Genomic DNA, 25,647 nt, shown 5'->3' on the forward strand with positions numbered 1-25,647 from the left:
CCGCCCAGCACTTCTCCTCCTCCTCCTCCTCCTCCTCTTTTTATATACTACAGGAGGAAGGGGGGCACATCCAGCCTCCATGAATAGGCCGCAAAATGGCTCCAGTCATTTTCACCTACGAAAAACAAGTGGTGAGTAAAGAGGTAGTTTTTCTCGCTTTTTGTTTGTTTGTTAAAGAAAGAAAATCGCTTCGTAGGTTAGGGTCCCCCAAACATCACATATAGCGAGAGTGGGCACACTCTCCTTTAAGTATTTTATTTCAAAAGGGGAGAGAGCAAACCGTATCGGAAAGACGAAAGGAACAGTCCCCTTTCCTTCTCAAGCCACCCATCTCCTTCTCTTTCTCTCACTCGCTCTCTGTGTATTTTTACACACAGATGCTCTGTAGTAAAGAAGGGCAGGAGGAAGAAGGGAAGGAAAAGACGATCAAGTCCTGGGTTGAGTTGTTGATCTAGTTCTTGCTTTGTGGGGAATCCTTCAAACTGACCCAGGCCGACCTGGAAGAGAAAGCGCTAGTGGACCTGGGCTCGCTGGAACTGGGGAAATGGTCATCGAGGGGGCAGTGCCCCAAGTGCCTTCCCTGGGCACAGTGCCCGTGAGGCCCACATGCAGACTTCAGAGTAACCCCCACTTCCAGCTTTGCACCAGACAAGCAAGCATTTGGGGGCGCCGGGAACAGCAGCCGGATGGGTCACCCATAAAACTTGGTGGCTTTGGGGAAGATTAAGACGTCGGGAAATCCGATCCAGTGTCTTGACTCTCTCACTCTCCTCCTCCCCCCCATCTCCTTCCCTGCCCCCCTCAATAATTCAGTGTGCAGGGATGGAAATGAAGCACGATTTTCAATTGTAAAGTTCAAGATATCAGCAGGGCAGGCAGGGAAGCACCGGGCAGGGAGGGAAGCATAGAGAAAGAGATGTGGCAAAATTTGGATGTGAGGCCGCTTGAGTTCTCTGTGGAAACCTAGCAGGCCTCAAAAAGAGGGCTTTGCCGGCTCTCTTTGTATGCTTCCTTGAAGGGCATTTCAAAGGAGGAGAGGAGAAGATAAGGAAAAAAAGGAAGGGTAGCTTGGCAAAAGGCATAGATTTCTTGTCAAACTAAAAAAATTGGGAACTGTGCAAAATATTATTTGTTGTGCTCTAAAAGACAGTATGTTTGCTGAGGGCTAATATAAAAGGACTAGATGAAATGGAAGCATCTACCAGCACAGCAAAATTATATAAATTAGGACATCCTTATGTCTTAGTTATATAAATTAGGACATCCATAACAAGCTGGGCAAAGGAACTGGTAGTGGTGCTGGAAAACTGACTTCAAACAAATCTGTTTAATAACGATTATTGATAAAATTAAATAATACTATTGCCGCACTAGCCCATCCTCTTTGTCCATTATAACTTCAAATATAAAACAATTTTTTATATACTGGGTGGTCATTCCCTCTTCTTTTCTTCTAATTTGCATAACATAAACATTATTTATGTTGATAATTAAAAAAAAATCAGGGTAGTAAATGAAACCTGAAGTCTTTATCATCTATCTTGCAAATAGAAAAAAAAATCATACTAGATTGATAGATAGGCAAAATTTAATTTTCTATAGCTATCACGCTAGTTCCCCAAAGTCCTCTAATTCTTAATTGTGGTAACTATCCGTATCATGTAAATAAAATGTAAATAATCTGGCTATTAATCTAGAGAGTGGCATAGCTTAATTCCACAATAGGACAATATCGATATTAAATAGACACCCACATTGATATGTGTAAGAACAGCAATCACTTGGTGTCTGTGACTTTATGGGTTGAAAGAAGAAACTGAAAATTGCATAAATCAGTAAGATTCAGCATAAATAGTCCTCAAACTGTTCTGAGAATGGAGAGAGGTCTCAGGATTGAAATCCAAGCTTATTTCTATTTCAAGCAGATCGATTGCAATGAATGGGACTTGTCAGTCACAGCTAACTTGGGTCCCATTCATTTCAGTAGGACTACTTGGAGTATGGCTACTTCTGGACCCAGTATTCCATACTTGATGGGGAAACGCACACTCCATGGATGCCAAGATAAAGGTTGTGCTCTGCATTCCTGGTGCCTTTGTCTTTTTAAGTCACATTTTAAAACATAGGGACCACAGGCTCATTCTGTTCAACCTTCTCTCCCCAGGGGATCACACAAGTAGCTTACGGTTATCTTTAAAATGATTGTATGGATGTCCATATTGTAAAGTCACTGTCGTTCTATGACATGTTTATTAAGCCTGAATCATTGTATTACACACCTTTTTAACCACATTATTATTTTTTTTAAAAATCCCACTGCATATCAGTATAAAGTAAGCAAGGCAAAAAAGACTTTCTTTGGCTTTGGTGTCAGAGGCAGACCTCCTCTGAATGTGGAGGCATCATGGCCAATAGCCTGGGTCAGTGGGATCTTCCTCCACCACTTTGCCTGCCACGAAAACTCTCAGCTCCGCTAGTAGAACGAACTTTGTTACTTCTAGGCATAGAAGCCTGAAGTGCTGTTTTTAAAAGCCACTGGCTTCACAATGACTGACTTCACACATTGCACAGAAACATAGTTTGTTTAACTGATTTATTGAGTAAACTGTACATTCTAGCTTAGTTCAATCTACAAAGCTGGGCCCTCCAATTGATAGAACATCTGTCGCCTGGTCCTCCAGATATGCTGGCCTATATACCTCCTCCTGGGAACTCTGGGAGTTGTGGTACAATCTACCCCGGAGCATCAGCTTGGAGAAGGAGAATTCTTTCCTACAACCTCGCTTTTTCCAGCACGAATAAAGATCTCTGACTTGCTCTGCCCTTCTTCTGCCGCAGGCAGGCAGCCTCGTCATCCAGTTCCCCGCTGACGGAGTTCAGGATCCGAAAGATCCAGCAGTGGTTTCGGCAGCCCTTAGAGGATTGCGGCTGTCCTCTTTCTTAAAATCAAAATTCTTCCGAATGGGAAAAAGCTGTTTGCAGTACAAGAAAGGGCTTTCCTTTTGTACCGGTAAAGGATACGGAAATATTTTCGAGCTGCACAGGAACCCTCCTCTAACGAGAAGTCTAGACTGTAGAAGACTCTGAGACGTGCCTCATATCTCGGCTAAGCCATGGTTCACATTACTGTGGTTTGCTGGATCAATCACAGTTGGAGAGGTTGGCGCTACACGCTAAGCCAACATCGCAACCCAAAACTAAGCAACTCCCCTCCCACCATGGCTTAGAGTACTTCATGATCCCAGCCTACAAGGGGGTGTGAGTGTTTCTATCATTAACCCCAAGCGGAGAAGGTTGGGGGGCGCTTCTCTAGGCTGCCTAAAACGAAACGGAATTCGCTTTCATCGGGTTGCTGGGATCGCACAATCCTCTTCCGTGTGGTCTCCGGTTTCTTTGGCAGCGTTCGTTGTTTCTGCTTCCCAGCCCCCGAGGTGAATCGCTGTCCCTCGCCCCCGTTTCCTCGGTCCCACCGGCCGGCAGAGCTGTGCGGTCCAAGAGCTCCAGCGCTCCCCACCTTGGCCGGGCTCTCGTTCAGCGTCTTACGGAGGTGGAAGAAAAGAAGGAGGCCTGGACAGCGAGAAGCGCTTAGCTGAGCCGGCAACCGAGACTGTTGCTTCTTCAGCCTGACAGGTGTGAATTATGTTTCCCTGTGCTAGGTGGGAAATTCTAATTAAAAAAAAAAAAGCGGGGGGGGGGGAAGCAGGTCACCGGAGACGCCCGACAAGGCAGAGACTGATGAGCGACGTCCTTTTTAAGAAGATGTTCTGATTCACCCCACTGCCAGCGAAATGCCTCGCCTTTCCGAGGCCAGAGAAATGAACGCGATCGCTTCGATCCTAAAGAAAGATCTTTAAAGAGACACCATGGGAGTCAAGAGCATGGGCAGATATGCAAGTTAAAGGTGGGGGGAGGGGCGAGAAACATGTTTCCCAGAGAGGAGGGAGTTGCGGCAGGTGGGCCTCCAAACCCTCTAAACTGGCTGGAAGTCGATTCGGGTCCGGTGACGTTTAAACGGCACGCTCCTAACATCGAACCATAGTCGTTGAATTTGGGGCTCCCAGATCTCGGTTGCAAAATTCTGAATGACCCCTGGATGGTAGCAAGGTGTTCGAGATTTCTCTGTCTTTGCTCCCTTCTAGCGGACATCTGCAGATTTGCTGCCCAGGATAGGGAAATCCTAAATGAATTATTCCAGAATTGATGGTGTTCTCCACCAAAGAATTCAAACTAAGCCAGAGGGTGTGTGCTTGGTTTGGGCTTCATATTTTATGGATACCCAGCCACTATAGTCTGCAAAACATGGGGTGTGCGAGCCCAGATATCTCTGATTTATTCAATAAACCATGGTCGAACAAAGAATGGCATAGTGCTAAACTCAGGCCCTAGCTAGCATGCTGCTGACCTTCCATTTAAGCCTGAAGACTGCAGCTTCATAGATAGCCAAGTTACAGCACAATCATATATAGTAGCTTGGGCCATACAACCGGTGAAGCCATAATATAGTTTGTTTGGCTTTGGCTTACAGTGTTCTGGGAACACAACATATGGCCCTAAATATGATGGTTAAAGCTATGGTTTATTAGTCATAGTGGTGGACTCACAGAAAACAAAGCAAAAAAAACCCTGTAATGTTATGCATAAATGTACAAGGAGGGCATTTGCTTATTTTGGTTAAGTGTGAATTCTCACACTGGGTCAGTTTTTATTTATTTATGGAAACAATCTTTGTGTGGTGATAAAACCGACCAGGTCTTTGCTTCACCTTCAGTTCATCAGAAATCAAATTTTGTGTCCATTTTTTTTTCCTACACAGGAGAGCGAGACGCCACTTGGATTTATATCTGAGGCGTGAAATTAACCCGGCGCTCAGTAGAGAAAGTCGAATGAAAATAATTTAATTGCATTTAAGCAATTTCAAATTTGAGTTTCTTTAGGTCACATCAGTAGTCAGTTGGAATACAAATTTGTTTCAAATGCTCTTGTTTCCCCTCTGCAATAAGAATAAATGTAATCACAATATTAATATAGGAACCTGATCTTCAGCTCTCTTAAACTGAAACACCAAGACGGAAGATTAAAGCTGCAATCCTAAATAAATTTTTAGAGAATGCTTACTAGCAATTAAGTCCTACTGATTTCTTGCCCAGAAAATGTGTTTGGGATTTTAGCTATTAGGACGAAACCGGAGAAAGTGGTTTTGGGATTATGCTCATGGATTTGGTGTGAGGTTTGGCGTTTCTGGACAAACGCGGAAAAACCAATTTGAGCTGATTTTCCAGAATCCCGGGCCTCAACATTTCCCATTTATCTCTCCTTTGAAACATTTCTTTATCTCTCTGTCTAGCCGGAAGCCAAGCATCCGTCTGCCCTGGCGTCCAAGAAAAGTGTAGCCGAGAAGGGTTTGACGTTATTTTCTTCGGCCGTTCAATACCCCGAGGATAACCTTTCCTGGGGCTAACCTCGTTTCTGCACACGGGGCAACTCGATTTATGTAGTGGGGACTGGCCGTAATAAAGATTTTGATTTGATTTGAAATTTAATAGATTCAGCACTTGATTCAGTCCGGGCCACAAATGGACACCGAGAGGGACGTTGGAGCACAAATGATTTCCGGACATAATTTGGCAAGGGAGGGGTGTGTGTGTGTGTGTGTGTGAATTCACAGCCGAAAATCGGGAACGAAAGTACGGCGGCAGCTCACTGAGAACCTGGAGTCAAGCGCCGTCCTCCGGAAACGCTTTCGACCAAGGTGCGCCGCTTTCCACGTAGCGGTCGAGGCGAACTACCCCGCCGCTTATTTCCACGCCGCGTAAATTGGGAGGCTGAACGGCGCAGTTCTCCGCGGGGATCTCAGCGGGGCTCGTGGGCACTGATTCTTCAGGTTCTTCAACCTGAAGTCTCTGCGAGTATTTCTCGCCTTCGTTTTCCTTCCAGTGCCGGGAGAATAAATTAGGATTCAGTGACGCCTCTGTATTTAGACTGGTCCAGCTTTCCTACATTTGTTTGTTTGTTTGTTTATTTCTCTTTCCTTCTGTCTTGATATGATTTCTGATCACATGTTCCCTCGCCTATAATTAATAGAAGTGAAGCTGATCTCGTTTCTGTTCCCCGAAGGGCTGAACCGAAAAACAAAAGCGCCCGGTTTCCACCACTCCCCTCCAACCTTCGGACCGAACTGTTCTGGGGCCACCTTGACCCCACGAAGCGTTTGGATGCCAGGCAAGGCACCACCAGGCCGGGTCAAGGAAGGGCTGAGGAATTGGGGACCGAAAAGAAGAGTTCCCCATAAGGCTTCTCCCTCTTGTGGAGGGGGGGGGGGTTCTCAAAGCCCCTGGAGGAAGGTCTCCTTGCGCCCTCCTTCGGGCCACGTGGGTATCCCCGGATTGGGGGCTCCGCCGAGCCAAGCGCAGCGCCGCTCTCCGGGTGTCCCGCGCTGCTGTCCAACCGCGAGCAGCGCCTGCCGCCCTGCCGCCGCCTATGACCAGCGGGCCCTGCTCCCCTCCGCTGGGGCTCTTTGGCGACTCGGGGCTTTTCCCTTCCGGGGTTTAACTTTCCTTCGGATGCCTCCCCCCGTTTCCTTTTCGGCGTTTGTTGTTTGAGCTCCCCCTCTTTTCCTTTCTCTCTGCCCCCCTCTTTACCTTTTCGGGCATTCCTGGGTTTTCCACTGCCTCCTTCCTCCGCCTTCCCCTCCCTCCCCCCTCTCCTTTCCCTTTCCCTGCTCTTCTTCGCTCTTTGCGGCTTCTCCTCCTCTCCCCTGCTTTTCTTCTCTTCCCCCCACCCCGCTTTCCTTTTCTCCTTCTCTCGCTTCCCAATTTTCTCTCCTCCTTTTCCTCCGCTCCCCCCCGCCTTGCCGCGCCCCTCCTTCACCGCTCTCCTCTTCGCCTTTTTCCCCAGGATGCTGATGGAGAGGTCCCCCAGTGACCCGCCGCGGGATGCGGCGCACGGAACCGGAGCTGGAGCGGAAGGCGTCGGCGAGCCGGACTTGGGGCTGGGTTCCGGCAGCAGCAGCGGCGGCGGTGATCGGAGGCGCAGGGGAATGGCCCTCCCGGGGGAGCCGGCCTTGCTCGATGGGGTTGCCAAGGAAACGGGTCGGCCGCCCCCCTCCCCCGGCCCGGGGCCCCCTGCTGCGCCGGTGCCAGTGATCGAGCTGGTGCGCAACGGCCGCCCTATAAAAGCGTGGGACGCGCCGGCCGGGGCCCTGCAGAGCCAGAGAGAGCGAGACGCCAGCAGCAGCAGCAGCAGCAGCAACAGCAGCGGCGGAGCGCCGCGCGCCGAGCCGGCCACTGCCACCGCCCTCGCCCTCGCCACCGCCGCGGGCGCCGGAGCGGGCACGCCCCCGGCCGGTGGTGGCAGCGGCGGCAGCAGCGACGTCCGCATGGTGCACCTCAGTCCTACGGCAGCCCCCGCGCTCCCGCCGCCGGCCAGAGCCATGCTCTATAGCCTCGGGGCCCCGCTCAGCGCCGCCAACAGGTCCGTTGCACAGCCCGGCGGGGCCTCGGCTCGGGAGCTTCGGGGGTGGGGTGAAGCCAGAGGGGTGGGAGCCGGTGCCCCGTTAGCTCCTGCTTCATTTTTTTCCCCAGAGGAAGGACTCTTCCACGCTCTCCGCCTGAGTTTTGCACTCAGCCGTTTTCTTCGCTTTTTCTTCTTTAAGACGCTGCTGCTGATTTCGCTGTTTTTCTGACCCTACTTTTCCTGATTTTACGCTTTCTTTTTGTCCCCCGTTTTATCTTCCCCCGGTGGGAAGGTTGGGGTGTGAAGCAGCACACTTAGTGTCCCTCTTTCTCTTTTGTGCCTTCTCTAAATCTACTTTTAACGGACTCTGTTGAATAGGTAGATGTGGGATTTTATGTGTGTGCTCGTGTGCCCACGCGCGTTTATGTGTTGGTGTGCAATGAAGTAAATACGATTTTTGTCTCTGAGCCAATGGTCAGAAAAAAGGATAGACCATGGGAGCAAACCAGTCTTCTCTTCTTCGTGCTAGCAGTCTGTATTAAAGGCACAACAACTTTCTCTGCTGAGGCAGAGAAGACTAGGTTAAATGCCAGCACTAAGTGGACCTTTACTATCTCTATGCATCAGCCCGTAATCTGATGCCTTCTAAATGTGTGGGACTACTTTTCCAGTCACATCCAGCCATTGGGCACACTGGTTGGATGATAATGGGCATTGTAATCCATACAGCTTGGGGCATCATACAGTATTGGGAAAGGTTGGTATAGGTCATTTATCAAAATGTGGTGGATTTGCAGCAAGATCTTTAAAAAGGTTGCCCCCATTTTAGGTTCTTCTTGACAAAAGAACAGTTAAACTCAAAGCAGTTACTTGTAAGAGATATAGTAGTTGTAACATAAAGCATAAAAATATGGGGGAAAATGCCTGTGTTCTGAACTTAATTTTCCTAACTAAATGTAATCGCAGACAGAATGTCAGAATCAACAGAAAAAAAATCATTCTAGAAATTATGCTTAGTGTTAATGGATGTATGTTCATGTGTTGTCATTATTATTTAGGCAATTGTTCTTTTCCACTGGGCAGAAATGCAGTGCAGTTTAACATACACATGTTGGGAACACACACTGTGAAAAAACAGCCAAGCTACCTTAAAGGGTTAAGAAAGGCTTGGACAATGTTTCTGGAAGCCAACTATTGTAATTCTAGTAATTATCTGATGGGCTAAAATAAAGGGCTACGAAATGTATTTTAATCCTTATGTTCGAAACGCCTGACAAGTGCAGAAGTCAGACATGCTAGGCATCTGGATCTGAAAAGCATTTATTTAGATTTCTGTGGAATTTACAAAACAAAGGCATTTTATTTAAAATTGTTCCATGCTAAGAGTGTGACAAACATTGCCCATACATGGTGCACAAACTGCAACTCCAGGCAACATACTTATCATGGAAACTGTGCCTATTATGTGCATTCTCAGCTTTAGGAAATGATGCTCAGGCTGTAATCATATAATCCTTACTGGTGACTTACCATCACTGAATTCAGTAGGACTAACTTTTGAGTTTGGATGTTTATTTGGATTACAGTTGAATGACTGATTTCAGCAGATGTCTGCAGAGCTAACTCCTCCCCACCATTGCTTTTCTGCTTTTTCTTTTGCAGTGGGTTTTTTGGTGAACCCGAAAACTTTTCAATGTATAACAACAACCGAGTCAAAAGAAGACCATCCCCCTACGAAGTGGAGCTCTCTGATGGTGAGCTGATTTCCCCCTCAACACTGCCCCCCCCACGTGTTTCTTTGTGGGTAGTATGGCAGCTAAAGACCTGCAATTGCTATTTCATTCCTTGTATTGCTGGGTGGGGATGATGGGGGTGGAGATATGGGTGGGTGGAGGCAGGGAATTCATGCGTAATGCAATTTATAGCCTACAGCTTGGACCTCCAACAAAATGTTATAGTATTGTATGCTCTGGTTTGGATTTCTAGCCAGTCATGCCTTCTCCTTGGAAGACCAGAAGCCAGAATTCCACGGTTAGTGAGCAGTTATTGTTTTCCCTGAGCTGTTCTGAATTTTGGATGGATTGATGATAGACAGACAGACAGACAGATATTTTCCCAAGCCTGGGGGTATTTTTTTGTGTTTGGCTATCTTTATCTATTACCCCTAGGCTAGGAAGTAAAACAATAAATAGTGATGGCAGCAAGAAAAATAATGAGACCTTTCAGGTTAAACCCAACATATTCAGGAGGGAAAAGAAGATTATCTTATCTCTTTGTGGCTTTATGGCTCCTTCAGAACTGTTCCTGTAGTCCATAACAACTATGAACCAAGATGACCATTTTGAAATAAAAACAACATCCCTGGAAATGTTGAGTAGGGATTGAACGAAGGGCAGTGCTTTCAAGCTGCAGGTTGCAACTCAGATATTTCTTATCTTCAAATCTGTTGCTTAATTGGGGTTAATTCTCTCTCCTGTCATCTATCCACGCCTCACTGGCCTGCTGTGTATGTGTGTGTGTGTGTATGTGTGGGGTGGGATGGATCGCAATAAAGCACCAGATTTTGTGTTTGCCTTTTGCAATTTCCAGAACAGCCTAGCAATCTAGGAGAATCGGAGGGTAGATTAGCTAATGGCTTTGAATTGCAGATGGGAAGAAAATAGAAGGAAAATGGACAACCTCATTTCTCAGTCCAAACAGCAGAAGGAATCAGGTAGCACCTTTTGAGATGAACAAATTGAATTAAAAGGCATAAAAGCTACAACTCACTTCATCAAATGCTTGGGGTGACTAAAATGATAGAGGGTGTCTTCCCCTCCCTTCCCTCCCCACCCCATAAATCCTACATCATTTTAGCTACCTCAGGCATCTGATGACGTGAGGTGTAGCTCACAAAAGCTTATTACCAAACTCCTTCTGATTTTTTCACTGCCACAGACTCACAAAGTTCTCCTTGTTCATCCTCTCAGTTCAAATAAATAGCAAATAAAGGTAAAGACTGGGAAGAGGTGGCATCTGTGTTTTAAACTTTTTCTGCAACTTGCAGACAATGTATGTATCTAGCCTCTGTTTCTTAAAGTTTGTTTCTTAGTTCTGAAACTCACTGAAATGTAAACACAAACACAAAATACATGACATTTTATGCTTTGCATTTACTTGATGATGTCAGTTGCCTGGGGAGCCTTTGAAAGAGAAAAGGCAGAGGGAAATGGTTTGATAATGCATTATATTATACATTACCACGTAGAATGGCTTCCAGGGTTTCAAAAACAAAGCAAAAAGTGAAGTGGGGCCAAGGCCAATGAAAATTTAGTTTGAAGGCATTTTAGATGGTATGTAGATAGAGTTGTTACTGTTGCTCTTGTCTCATTTGGTGTCTTCAAATCTTAGGAATAGGTTAGGAACCAAAATAAATGCACATGACATCCACATAGTGTCACAAATTTCCTGACACTGTCTTATGACTTTTCAAAATATGATCACGCAAGAAAATCCAGCTCCTGAACCGTCCCAGTCTCAGGTGATAAAAATGAAGAGAGACAGACAGAGAGACAGAAAAGCTTTCTCTGCCCCCCTACCCTGTTCTTGGCAAGATTGCTTTGCCTTTGTCTTCCACCAGGGGGCTTCTTCCATGCACCCTCACTTCAAGCTCATTTTGGAAGGATCTGTCAGCCAGCTGCTGGACTATGGTCCTTTTGCAGCCAATTAAGAGCAAGGGCAACTTGACAGCGATCAGTTAACAACTTTAGCTAGGGCTGACTATTCCCTTTGAATTTAGGACTGCAGGAATGCGCCTGAGCAAGAGTTAGAAGCAGAGTGGAAAGATTTGTGTGATTTACCTGTCTTTGTGAGAGGTAGTCTCCCATTGCCCTGCTATGGTGCAACAGTAATGTGATTTGCTTCCTGAAGAAGTTATCACCTCCAGCATATTGAATAGTTGCACAGGCACATAAACTTCCAGCTGTTAAATGTGCCAGAGAAGGACTCAGAACTGGTACAAAACTTCATTTTGCTTTTTAAGAAGCAGAGGATGGGCTGTGTGGCTCTGCAAAGCTTGACACAGGCCTAGTTTTTGGGAGGTGTTGGCAACAGGAAGCACAATATATAGAGGTGCTTCTCTTGAGGATAGCTTGCTTATGTATCATACACCAATGGCCAACAGGAGTGGGAAGGTGAAGGAATTTTTATCTTGTTTTCAGAAGCTGTTATAAAGTAGCAGATATAATCTGGTTCTGCTTGTGTTGTTTATTCTGTTTAAGAAGGTTGCAATCCCACTACTGTCTTACTTAGGGTTAAGCCCTACTGAACTTAGTTGGACTTTGATCTGAATCGGCACGTATAAGATTGCATTGTGCATATATCAACATTTCCAAACATTTTACTGAAAGAGTGCTTCAAAAGATGGTTTTGTACAGGTTAGAAAAAAGGAAGATTGTTGGGAGATCCTACCAGTGTTATTTATCTGGCAAGCTGATCATCTGCAACCTCCATATAGAGGATTAATCTTATAAATGCTTTCCTAGTAATAAGCTACACCATAGGTGTGTGTATGGGGGAGGGGGGGCTGGTAACCCTTCCCAGAATTGGGCTGTAAAAGATCCTCTGCCCTTCATGTAAACCATAATGAAGTAAACATCATTTAAATGATACATGTGGGGGCTGGATCTAGAGGAAGACTAATATTTTAGAGTTTGAGAGACAGAATATGTGTAGGAAGGATACAGAGCAAAAATGTACAATAGCAGATACACTAAAATAATCATGTATTTCTTTTTGGTACTGAAATATTGACAGTTATCCTAGCATAGCAATCCATGAAATAAATTAAATAATTTTAACCCTGCTGAATTGTAAATGACTGATTGTAGGTTTGTTTTCACATCAGCTGTTTGAGATATCAGTTGTAGATATATGACCACAGGTTTCCTGGGGGGGGGCGGTTAAGGGGGAGCAAATAATGAAAGCAATGTGCACCCTTGCCATACAAGCGTTGTATGTGCGTCATGACATCGCATGCACATATGAAAGAGACAGAGCTCGGGTTGTGATGGTGCAATGCTGCTTGCACCCTTTCGATGAAAGCATTGGATCCTGCAAATGTGTCTATATATATATAGCTAGTAATTTGTATTCATCTTAGGTATGTATTAGGTCTACATGAACGTTTACTGCTCTGAATCAATTTGGATTGATTCACAGGATCAGACCAATGGATCCATTGGTTCAAACGGAGCCATGAGTGGCTGGAGGGGGTCAAAAAATTAAAGAAGGCAGCTGCAATTGAAGCCCCACCCCCTTTTTATGACACATGAAAAAATGGGGCGGGCTTCAATCACATGGTTGTGGCTGCGAGCTTTACTTTTTTGACTCCCTCCTTACGGACACTTGAACTGAATACATTTGAATCAAATCAGACCAATGAGGTCATTTTCCATGCATGGACATACACATGGAATGGTCTAAATTAGTCCAGATTGAATCTAATTGGATTTAGCTCAGAGATTTGGTCTGAATTGATTCAGTGTTCATGTTTGTATACCCTTGTTCCGTATACTCAAGATGTTAATATCAGACCACAAAGTCACAGCACCTCAGGTTCTGGAGAGGTTACATCTGTGCAATTAGGACCAACACAGACCACCCGAGATATATTCTGGACTGATAACTCTGTACTTGTGGTCTCAGTAAGGCAGCAACTTCAAGAGATGTAGATAGGCTCTGGGAGGCTATGAGGAAGGGTGGACAATGTTGGAGGTGTTGAGCTTGATGGGTCAGGAATCATACAGGTCTGGAGTAAACAAAGCCAAAATAAGGATGAGATTTTAGGAATGTGGAGTAATAACTTTGGTCACAGCTCTAGCAGCTGCTGTGAAGAAGCCCTGTCTGTCATATATTGCTCATTTGCTCAAGAGCTGCTAAGAAGAGATTCAATTATTATGATGAGGCAGACTTAGTTATCCCAGAGCAACCGTGCTGAACCTAGTGCTCTTCAGATATTGTGGATTCAACTCTCATAATTCCTTACAAAAATTGCCCTAGGATAATTAATTGGCTCAATGCCATACAATGGGCAGGACCCAGTATAAGATTATTTAAGAAGATGGCAGGAATTTTAATAGATTTTAAAGCAGTACTAATGCCTAATTTATTTGCTCATAATTTTATTATTTTTTCCATATATTATAATTGATGCTTATGTTGTAAGGTTAAACTTGAAAACCTCTAATTCAATTATATTCATTTTTCTAATTTTGATTTAGAAATTAGGTTTCAGATTTTGCTCATCTGATTTTTGGCATATATTGGCAGTGTTTTTCTTTTAACAAATATGCAAGTACTTCATGTTTCCTTCATATTCATTTATTAACCATTGATACTTAAATTAATAATACTTAATAGTTCAGCTTCTAGATAGCTTTACATCTGTGCTGCAACATTTATTAATAAGCACAGCATTTAAATATTACATGACACTTTTTATTGGATTTTGCATGGATATTCCATTTAAAATAGCTATGTTCAGTGCTAAGCTATTGGAGATGACAATGTAGCAGAAATAATGTTTAATTGAGAACTTCTGCCATTTAATAATTGATCATAATTATTATAGATTATATAATTATCAACGAGACTTTGCCTTTTATACAGGCATCATCAACAGGAATGGGAGACTAATATTTATATTACTCTAGACAGGCTCACTGAAAACAAATGCCCCCTGTCCTCTGTAGTCTCAGAAGTGAGGTCATGAGATAATGATTTTAAGAAACAGGAAAGCAGATTTTAATTGAACGTCAGAATTATTTAACAGTGGAACCAATTGTCAGTAAAGATGATGAGCTTTCCTTTGATGGGTAGACCTAGTAAAGGCTGGACAGACACCTCTTGGGGATGAATTAAATTTGATTCCTGCACCGAAGAGAGATGTGTGTTTGATAGTCTAAATGGCCTCTTCCAACTTTATTATTCTAAGTGGAGGTGTATTGTAATGACAAAGTGCTTGGCCACATTTTTTTGAGAAAATGTATGAAGGGGAGACATATAGTTTAAAGCACTTGAGGATGGAGAGTTACAATTTGTTGTTGCTTGCTAAGATATGCTTTCTGCATGTTTCTGCGTGTTTCTGGATTTTATAATTTATCAGCACTATCTTTCAAAAACCAGTATGTAAAAAATTAAAAGTGCCTTTTGGTGGCAAAGCAGGAACTTGTCTTTCAGTACATTGCTGGGCAATCCAGAACTCCATTTTCTCTCTAATGTGGATGGAGTTTTTGTGAAAGTGCTTTTCCCCATTGGATAGCTTGTGCAAGGTGCCCATAAATGAGAGCAATCTGAAAATAATTCCATTGGAATGCTTAGGAAAGACCAAACAATAGATGAAAGATGATAGATAGATAGATAGATAGATAGATAGATAGATAGATAGATAGATAGATAGATAGATAGGCAGGCAGGCAGGCAGGCAGGCAGGCAGGCAGGCAGGCAGACAGACAGATAGATAGATGTAGGTAGGTAGGTAGGTAGGTAGGTAGGTAGGTAGGTAGGTAGAGATAGAGATGACTGATAGATAGATAAATAGATAGATAATGTGCCATCAAGTCAGTGTCAACTCCTAGCAACCACTTAGATATATTTTCTCCATGATGATCTAGCTCTGGCTGGTCTTTCAGGTCTCCTAATAGTGCACTCATCACCACTGTAACTGAGTCCATCCATTTTGTCACTGGTCATCCTTTTCTCTTTCCTTCCACCTTTCCCAGCATTAGAGCCTTTTCCAGAGAGCAGGGTCTTTGCGTAACGTGTCCAAAGTAGAATAATTTGAGCCTGGTGATTTGTGCCTCTAATGAGAACTATGGGTTGATTTGTTTGATGGTCCATTTGTTTGTTTTCTTGGCTGTCCATGGTATTCCTCCTCTCCATAGGGAACGGATTTGCAGGAGGTTTATTGTAGTTTTAATAATAACTGTTTCATTTGCCTTCTAATATATTTCGGATTTGGTGCAGAAATCAACATCCATGGACTTGTCAGCTGGAAATAGAGAAATATCAGACTTCTGGTGTCTGTTTTTGGTTTTCTCTAGTTCCTCAAGCATAACAAAAATGCACTTAGAATAATAATAATATATTTTTTTAAAAGCTGAGGGATTTGTTTTAAACTGAGTGCAGCAAACAATTATTTCAAATGAAAATCTATTCCTGGTTCTCACCTTCTATCCAATTCCCACCTTTCTTGATTTCAGCAGTAGAATTTAGAAGGCAGAAGACTAATTCTATTGTTGCTATAGTTAAAAAAGAAACGAAAAGAAAAATCCTTGCCCATCTATTGCTGATCACTACATCTCCTAGCAATAGTCCCAATCTACTTTCTGATCATCTGAAAATACCACTAAGGTTTGTAATGTTGGGATTTATAGATAAAAGCCACAAGGACTATGGACATTTCATCACTAGTAACTTTCTAGCAGCATTCAGCAACATCCAGACACTGTTGAGGTGAAATCAAGACCATCCTCATTACTGTTATTCTGGCACAGACGTAGTTAATGATGCTAGAAGACAGAATATACTATAAATTTATAGCATGTATGAATTAATAATAAGGAAATGGCCAAGGAATTGCAGGTGTGGCCAGTCATACCTTTAGGGCTCATGTCCACTGTAAGTTCCTTTTGCTTCTGATTGGCAACAGAATTAGGAACACAAGCGCCAGTATTCACATTGCCTATCTCACCATTGAATGCTGACATCAGAGAAACATCTTTATAAAGCTTGAATACAAACACATTACATTTCAAATGGCCTAATTTACCTACTTTCTAGACTGCAAATCAGATATTTAGATGAAAAATGTAAAATATTGTTCAAGTTAGAAAATTTGTTAATTGTGCATTATTTAATGATAACTTTTAAAAGCATCTCACTGTGGCATGGTGAGTACAAAAAAGAAGGCATACATCTGAACCACTTTAGGATTCAGGACTTCTCATAGCATTTCTTGGGAAGTATTTAGAGTGGGCTTTAAAATGTGGAGTTTGAGAGGGATTGAGGAGATATGACATTTAGAAAAGAAAGAAAATCCTAACATCCAGTTAAAATGCTGGTGAAATAGTATGTAAACTTTCAGAACCTTTCAACACTGGCTCTTGGTGCAAACTTTTGGAACAGTGGATGATTTACTACTTTTTACTGTAAACGTCTATTCAATTAACCTAAGATTTTGGAACAATGGAATGGCCACAAGGACTGATCAAATGAAGGCAACATTAAGATAGACTGTGAAATGTTAGTTTTGGAGAAGAGAAATGGGAGTTTCCTTTTGACCCTGCAGTGTCCCTCCTCCGCAAAATAAGCATGTGCATTTAACAGCCATCAAATGCTTAAATGAAGGTTCAGAACAAAGATTCTTCTCTGCCAATCAATACAGAATAGACAGTAGCACTGGAGCCTCAAGAGGGAAGAAGATACAATACGTAATTATAAGAGAGGATGTAGGACATTGAGAAATCTAAACCAGAACTGGCTGTCATTGGCAGTGGTGATGCTCCCTCAGAAATGAAGTTACTCAGAAATGGAAGAAGCAAAGGCAACTAATATAGTGGACAACACTAACCTAAAAAGTAAAATGCTGATGCTTTACAGGAAACATAATTTTTAATTCTACTTTTTATTCTACTATGCAAGAATCTCTTCTGCTTAGACCCTGTATCCTAGAAAGATGAGTGCTAAGCATCAAGAAGGGATGTTGTGTGATACTGTATTGTTCTATTAGAATAAATACTGTGACAAAGTTAACCGCAAAATCCTTATAAAACCAGAGGGATTAGTGAAAATCTATTGTAGAGTAGATAGAATAATCACATAAGAAACTGATGAGCAAATGAAGTAAATTAGATTGATTTTCTCAGTTCATTAAAAACCAATGGACTACCTCCACATCAACTCAAGTGAATAAAGACTATGGTTATAGCACATTTAAGTTAAACACCAGATTAATGAAGAGAATATTATAGCATATTGAAGTACTGAACACACACTATACAGAATAACATTCCAGATAATTATAGTTTCAATATTGGACTTAGGTTTCTTTTCCAGAAATTTCATTTCTTTTCAAAATTCAAAGGCAATGATTTCTTATGAAGTTAGTATTTGAAATGGCAATTAATCAAATGAAGAACCAGGCCTAAATAGTATTTGATTTTGTCATATCTGCAAGAATCTCTTCTCTCATATGGACAATTATACATAAAAGTGTCTAGACTTGGGTCATTTAAAAACTTAAAAATGCCAAGCTACATGAAAAATATTTACTGGAAAAGAAACAAAAAAGCACGTTAAACATCTGAAGAAATAGTGAACATACCAATATTTTCTGAAAATGTCTCTAACTCCTTTTTATTGACATTCCAATGCTTCAAAGCATCACCATTGGTCTATACTTATTTTTGGATAAATCCCTTACTGAATACTCTATGTCATATCTTCGTGCTGCCCATTAATGTCCTGTTCTGTCCCTAATGCAGATTTGATGTCGCATTTTTGTTGTTGTTGCATGTGATTGATTCATAGGAATGATAAAACTGACCTTAAAAAGTCTTTGCAAGAAGTGTTGAGATAAAATAGCTTTCCTTAATATCAGACTTTTGCCCAGCAAAATGCTTATTGCACAGTACTTACTTTATGGTTCTTGCATCCAGTGGTAGATTGATCTGAGATGATCCTGCCCTTTCTCAAGCAGTTTTTTGTTTCTGCCATCTGTGTAATCCCATTCAAAATTTTGATTCAAAGGCAACTTGATCAAATTAGTTCTTCAAATAAATTCTTTGAATTGAATCACTAATGGATGACAACAAATTAGATGCTTTTGAACTGATGTTAAGATTCAGTTGCACATGCACACACACTTTTAATAAATCAATCATTGGAATCAAATTAATTAGTTTTGTTAATCTGAATCATGAATTTGAATTGAAACAATCTGGCTTTTCACACCAAACTACAATCTTTGCTGATTCCCAGATGCCTATAATCAAATTCCAAATTAGCAAATCAGTTGGGATAATAATATTTTAAAGTTTTGATTGAAATATATTGTATGAGTAACTTACTTCAGAGAGATACTCCAGTACAATTGAATTTTCATTTCCATACATCTGGGCGGTAAAAATATATTTCATTTTAAGTTTTTGAATGGATTCAGGTATATTTTGTATTTTCTTAGTTGTGATATAGTCTTAAGATAAGTGGTCATCCTTTCTAAGATGTGCACAAATGATTCCAGAAGGTAGCTACACTTTTCAGAATTGACTGTCATTCTAGTTATCATTGGACAGATGGAACTCCTTCTGTTAAATATCTAACAATGATGGATCCCTGATTTGGTATGTGCTCAGATGTGCAATAATCTCAAACTCAGATAGTCCTAAACTAAGCTTCAGCATCATTTTCCAGCACTAATAGCAACTCAAGATATAATTTTGCTTCTATTAATTATCTCTATTCCTGATAAGAATGGAATTTAGAATATAGAAGTGGTAGGAGCAGGATGTTTCTTCACCCAAACGTATTGGTTATTTGTTTTTTTCTCCTTAAAGTATATATACCCAGCCTTTCTAATGGCAGTGCACTAGCCAGAATGCGTCTCACAACTATTTAAAGCCACAAAGAAATACAGTTAGTACTACAAAGATATCAAGGCGATAAATATACAGAGGCAAAGATAATAGATAAACAGCTTTCAAGAAAAACATAACTTATTAGGCAAAAGCCTGTCAGAACAGAAATATCCTTACCAGCCTGTGAAAAACATCTGGAGGGGCTACCCATTCTTCAGAGGACAGAGAATTCCACCATGTTGGTGGAGTCACCAATGAAGGTCCTATTGCTTATCATCAACTACGCCTCCATCTTAAAGGAACCCTTCTGATATTGGAAAGCAAGCAGTTAGCATGGAAGCAGTTAGCATGCTATTGCAACTGTATAGGTACTCCAAAGTATTCTGGCCTTAAAAGGTAGACAAATTATGAGACTTGCCTGAGAAGTCTGACATGATCCCACATGCTTGCTGAATCATTCTTGACCAATTCTGGTGAATGATTCTAAACCAACTTGAACTTTGAAAAGTTGTTCAATATCACTAAGAAGCCAGCTTTTGCCCTAACTTGCTAAGAATCTGTGAGTGTATGAGGAATTATTTTATTTTATTTTATTTTATTATGTATGTATGTATGTATGTATGTATGTATGTCCAGGCCCAGGCCCTTCTGGCATAATTGGGAAGCTACTGGTATTCAAGGGGGTCCCACTGGCATGAATGTCTAGAGCTGCCATTTTAAACTTTCACCAATGTCCCCATTTTCATTAAGGATCATTTAGGCTCATCATTTAACTTTCTTGAAGGGCCCCAGAACAGTGCAGTTTTGGGGCCTTTGAGTAAAATTCAAAATGGCAGCTTATTATTACTGCCACCACGTATGCCTGCAGCTGGAGGCTCACTGATGTAGCAGGGGGACCAGAGGATACTTTGGGAAAGCTAGAGTAGTCTTAGTTACTATTAGTGCCTACACATCTGAAAATAAGACTTCTAGAGAAGACACAAGAGTGTACAACAGGTGCAGATTGAAACCCAAGCTGAGTTTAAAGTTGTATTCCTTCTGCTTTCTTTTAAAGCATCATTCAATAGCTTTATATCTAATTTTTGCAACAGCTACAGAACAAATACAACAGTGTTTCTCAACCCTGGGAACTTTAAGATGTGTGGACTTCAACTCTCAGAATTCCCCAGCCAGCCATGCTGGCTAGGGAATTCTGAGAATTGAAGTCCACACATCTTAAAGTTCCCAAGGTTGAGAAACACTGCAACACAACCTAAATAGTTCTTTAGTATTACTGGTTTTGAAAAATGCCTGTCTCATGCTCAGAATGATTAAGCTAACTGTGTAGTCTCCTCAGTTTACCCAGTGTTAATATCGATTACAGGTAAATGTTGCTTACAGAAAAGGAAGGGGGAATGCCATTTACTTCTGCCTTCTTCTTTAACCTATAGCGATTCTTGCTCTTATGCACAGGGTTGAACTGGTCGCCCAGGTTGGCTTCGGGAAGGAAACTTTTCCCACAGCACATTGACAGACACTGTGGCTTTTTCGCTTTCCTCTGGAGCATTGGGCAGGATCATCTGTTAGGATCAGGTGGGCATATCCCACACGATCAACTTCCTGCTTTAATTTGAGGGTGGGCTAGCTGGTGGGCTAGTGGTTGATCTTAGGCCTTTACTCCCCTGTGTCTGACAGAGGGCGAGATAGCTGCATCCTTTAACTGTAGTTCACTCAACCTTCATATCTGCATCTGAATTCTACTAAAAGCAAATTACAATTTGTAAGTTATCATAACAGGCCTGTGTTTCATGGTTGTTTTTTGTTTTTTGTTTTGCAGTGGTGAGAAGCATGTGTGCTTCTTCAGGGTGAGATAGCGCCCCCCCCCGCCATTTTTACGATCGTCTAACCTTGCAGTCTCCTAGGGCCCAAATGAATAGCTTCTGAAAGTTGGCAGGTGGCTTCCAGATTAGTTTGGCACTTTCAGATCACTCCCATTTTCATTCCCCAAACTTTCAGAAGCAGTTTGAAGGTGATCCATAGTTATCTTAGTTCTGTTGCCTGGAAATGTTGAGAATAAAGAGTATAAATCACTGCCTTGTACTGAACCTGGACTTCTGCTTCACGCAAAATGATAAGAAAAAAACTGTAGTCTAGTATTTTGCAGGCAGTTTCTCCTGTTCTGAAGAAAAGGAGAAAACTGACAAAACAGCTGTCAATTTCATTCCTTCTTTTTTTTTCTCTATTGAGAAGAGCAGAGCAGTTAAGCTAATATTTCTTTTACAACACCTGAAACTCAGGTGCTTGGAACAGAGATGATGCAAGAGTTCCCTCCAGAAGGGGAATGGAATCATAGCAAGCAGTAAAGAAGGAAGGAAGGAAGGAAGGAAGGAAGGAAGGAAGGAAGGAAGGAAGGAAGGAAGGAAGGAAGGAAGGATAAAAGCTACTTAATAGCTAAACCAGATATGAATTAGCTCATTTCTCCAAAGCTGATGACATCCTGAGAAGACAGTAGTCTGGAGCTACCCTGGTGCAGGACCCTCATAGGGAAGGGTGTATAACTGGGAAATTTGCAAAAATCAAGTTCCCTACCTTTCACAAGTGGAAATGCTTTCCAGGACAACTAGCCCACCATTGGATAAACCTTGTAGTCTGCAAACAGCTTTCTTGTCCTGGGGCTCAATTGCAGAAGTTTTTCACCTCAGGGACCCTGCCATTCAGAAGATACATGTTTTAGCAGAAACATCAGACTGTTCAGTTGGGTGATCCAAGTACCAAAAGATGGACTGATTCACAGTCTAAACAGTAAGCATATATTTTGATTGGGATATAGGGATCTTAGTTATAAAACGGGCAAAGTACAGTGGTACCTCGGTTCACGAACTTAATTCGTTCCGCGACTCTGGTCGTGACCCGAATAAAATTTTCTCATAAGGTTCAATGTAAATACGGTTAATCCATTCTGACCCCTCCGAATTTGGTTGTGACCCAATTTTGGTTGCGTCCCGAATCAAATTTTCCCATAAGGTTCAGTGTAATTACGGTTAATCCATTCTGAACCATATGTATTTTTTTTAAAAACCGCAAAAATATGAAACAAAATACAGTACGAAGAGAGAGAACGCTAACCTTGCTTGACGCGACTTCTGGCGTGGAGGACAGGAAGGCGGGTGGGGAGGCGGTTATTGCTTGGAGAGAGAGTCCCCCTCCCTACAGGAAGCCACGACCACGTGTCATGGGAGGGAAAATGGCCGCGGATCCTGTTCATCACCCGATCTGGCGTTCATGAACAGAAGCAAAATTTTGCGAATAGTGCTGTTCATGACCCGAATTGGTCGTGAACAGAAGCGTTCGTGACCTGAGGTACCACTGTATATGTATTAGTATTCTGTTTTCCACTATTTAAACCTCTCCCTTCTGTGATACGCAGATTCCCTGGCTTCCCATGCTTTAATTACCTTAAGCAAAAACCTCATGTAGGAACTCCTTTCTTGTGGTTACTTCAGATGAGAAAGTGAAGTTGCCAGGAGGGTAAAGACATTCAGTACCAGCAACCCTTTCTGCTGGACTGCAATTATGAAATAAACTTGGAAACACTACCAAAATAGATTTTAAATATGATGAAAAAAAAACCCAAATGATTTTCATACTGGGGTGGGGTTGGGGGAGAACAAAACTTTGGGGACATTGTGCAGATTTCAGCACAGTAAATGTTAATTTCTCTTGGTGATCCTTAGAAGAACTTTTAAAAATATATTATGTTCTAATGCTGTTTATAAGAGTATATAATCCCTATTCCTTTTTGTTTAATAATGGGAATTTGCGGACTGTTTGGGCTATACAGTATAGCCTTCAATTCCAGTTCTTCCTTTTTTGCTTGATAATGTTGGGACCTCATTATCCCCCACATCCATATTTTTTAATGTAGTAGGAACTTTGAAATCAGATGATTGGTACATTAAGCCCCGTATTTTGATCCAGTGTGACAAGGTGTGTCCAGGATTTCAGTAGGAGTTTCTAGCCCTACTTGGAAATTCTGGAGACTGGACCTAGGGTCTCTGGCATGGGAAATGTATGCTTGATAATTTCACTAAATCCTTTCTCAATTTATATCTACTGGCAAATATAGTATCCCAACTCAGGTCCAGACGGATTCAAAACTATTAGACTAAACAAACAGCTGATTAAATAATTGGTTTCACAGGACATTGTCTCTAGTGTAGCCTCTAAATTATTTCTTCTTCTTCTTCTTCTTCTTCTTCTTCTTCTTCTTCTTCTTCTTCTTCTTCTTCTTCTTCTTCTTCTTCTTCTTCTTCTTCTTCTTCTTCTTCTTCTTCTTCTTCTTCTTCATCATCATCATCATCATCATCATCATCTAAAAATGCCACATCCAGTCTAAACATCAACAAGAAGAAGCTATTTCACACCTAATTCTGGGAGATGAACGGAGATTGGTCTACCAGGAATAATATAGCTTGCCAGGAACTCATTATGGATTAGATGAGGAGAAGCACAACTAGAGTTTTGTTCACATGTCATAGCTTTCCTGCTTCATCTTCTCCACTGTAACTCTTTACCTCTCCTGAAAATCAGTACTAAGGTTGACGGGACCTTCTAAAATGGCACAGGATTAGATGCTGTGGGAAGAGAGAAACAACAGAATTGGAAAGGGACATCTTATGTGAATGGAAATGTTTTTTCTAGTTGCATTAGGCACTTTTTGGGTTTAACCCAATGTTTTAAAGGTTGATATCACATCTCTTAAATGGCCCGAGAATAAAAGTATCTATTACTACAAGGCAAAATGAAACATCTTTTTCATAGTTGGCAATCCTGCTAACACTCAAATGTCTTTGTTATTTTGTTTCTTCAAAGCTTTAACATTTAAATTATTTTTACAGAACAAAATAACTATGAAGCAGCTTTGTTTTCATATTTGTTTTCTATATGTACCATATGCTCTGATTCCCCCAGCCATCTTCCACTTTGGGAGATCCTTGTGCTCATCAGAAGGGATAGTCTAGAATTTGACTGCACATTAAACTAACTATAGTTTTCATCTACAACTTATGGGTCAAAAAAACCCCAAAACCTGGTCCATTTATTTAACTTTAACTCCAATTTTGTTACTAATAGATATATGTGTGCTAGCTGATATGCAAGCTGTTTTTCTGTAACTAACCTTGTATTTCTTGTCTTCTTTAGGCCCTCACACAAAAGTGGTCCGTCGAATATTCACAAATAGCCGTGAGAGGTGGAGGCAGCAGAATGTCAATGGAGCATTTGCTGAGCTTCGCAAGCTCATTCCAACTCATCCACCTGACAAAAAGCTCAGCAAGAATGAAATATTACGCCTGGCTATGAAATACATCAACTTCTTGGCCAAACTGCTCAATGACCAAGAAGAGGAAGGGAACCAGCGGGGTAAAGTAAACAAAGAGACTGGCATAGTGCAAGAAGATCTTCTTCAGGACATGTTGTCCCCGAATTCAAGCTGTGAAAGCTCGTTAGATGGAGCAGGAAGTCCAGACAGTTTCACAGAGGAGCATGAAACATTAGATCCTAAACACACAAGAGGTCTCCATCATTCCCTTCTTCCCATCGAGAACAATGCCCAGCGATGATGAACCAGCACAGGGCATCCCAGAATATCTGGTATCTGGAATGTATGCATGTCCTCCCTTTCTTCTTCCTTCTTCTTTATTTAAGACAGAACAAATAATGGGTACTTCCCAAGTTTCTTTTCAACTTGAACAAGTTGATGAAGATAAAGAATGAGTAACCAGGTGTACAGAACAGTGCATCTATCTTTCCTGCTTTTGTCACCAGTGAAGCATAAGCCTTGCTAGTTGTGTTTTTGAAAGGTTAAACACAGAAGGGCTGAAATATGCAGGCAGCTTATTCTGTGTTTGTTCAAGGTTTACAAAAGGATTGAACTGAGACTCCATCCTTCTGCTGATTACCTATGCTCTTGTTTTGCCTTGTCTCTCAGCTGTTTGGACCCAAGCACCTTCAGTTCTGTGTGGCTGTTGGCATTGAAAGTCCTTAGAAATTCTTCATGTTGTATGGTGGGTTTTTTCCCAGGTGACTTTGAGGAAATGTATGCAACTTGTCTACCTTCACACAAGAGTTTTGCTGAAGTACTATTTGTGAGCAACAAATAGCTTTGTGTTCTTGCTTTATTTTGTTTTTCCTTTCCTTTCCTTTCCTTTCCTTTCCTTTCCTTTCCTTTCCTTTCCTTTCCTTTCCTTTCCTTTCCTTTCCTTTCCTTTCCTTTCCTTTCCTTTCCTTTCCTTTCCAAAAAGCACCTCCATACATTTCACCCAGGTCTGAATTGCTTGAGATTTTGTATTTATGATGTGGACTTTTAAAAAAATTCTGATATACAGTATTTGCTGAACTATAAAGGTACACCATCTAGGGTTTATTTCTCAACTTTTGACACTTCATCAGAGGGATGTTTCCTTCAGGCATGGGTGAGCAACAGGCTCCTTGGAGTTGTCACCTTCAGTTTCCCTGGCTTTATTTTCTCTGAAAAAAGTGTGATGAGACATGTTGTTTGCGTGTATTTATATATAAGGCTGGTATAAACAATGTTTCAGTA

The 25,647-nt window shown here is 41.8% G+C and overlaps 1 protein-coding gene across 8 annotated transcripts; it reads left to right on the forward strand.

Annotated features, from left to right (window-relative positions):
- On the forward strand, positions 1-25,084 carry TAL1 (TAL bHLH transcription factor 1, erythroid differentiation factor). 8 transcript variants are annotated; one of them, XM_088153696.1, is made up of 5 exons: positions 1-131; positions 2,682-7,470; positions 9,115-9,206; positions 20,520-20,639; positions 24,249-25,084. In XM_088153696.1, the coding sequence occupies exons 2-5, from the start codon at positions 6,896-6,898 to the stop codon at positions 24,665-24,667; spliced, it is 1,206 nt and encodes a 401-aa protein (XP_088009822.1). In that variant the 5' UTR covers positions 1-131; positions 2,682-6,895; the 3' UTR covers positions 24,668-25,084. The 8 variants fall into 8 exon arrangements, with proteins under 8 accessions (XP_088009822.1, XP_088009816.1, XP_088009815.1 ...); XM_088153690.1 differs by lacking the exon at positions 20,520-20,639 and having other exon boundaries at positions 2,682-3,630; positions 4,814-7,470; XM_088153689.1 differs by lacking the exon at positions 20,520-20,639 and having other exon boundaries at positions 2,682-3,630; positions 5,345-7,470.
- The last annotated feature ends 563 nt before the right edge of the window (positions 25,085-25,647 follow it).

Source organism: Python bivittatus, unplaced genomic scaffold, assembly GCF_059951505.1.
Source record: "Python bivittatus isolate LINGU-HERP-01145 unplaced genomic scaffold, Pbiv_v1 ctg000700_np1212, whole genome shotgun sequence".
Classification (NCBI taxonomy): domain Eukaryota; kingdom Metazoa; phylum Chordata; class Lepidosauria; order Squamata; family Pythonidae; genus Python; species Python bivittatus.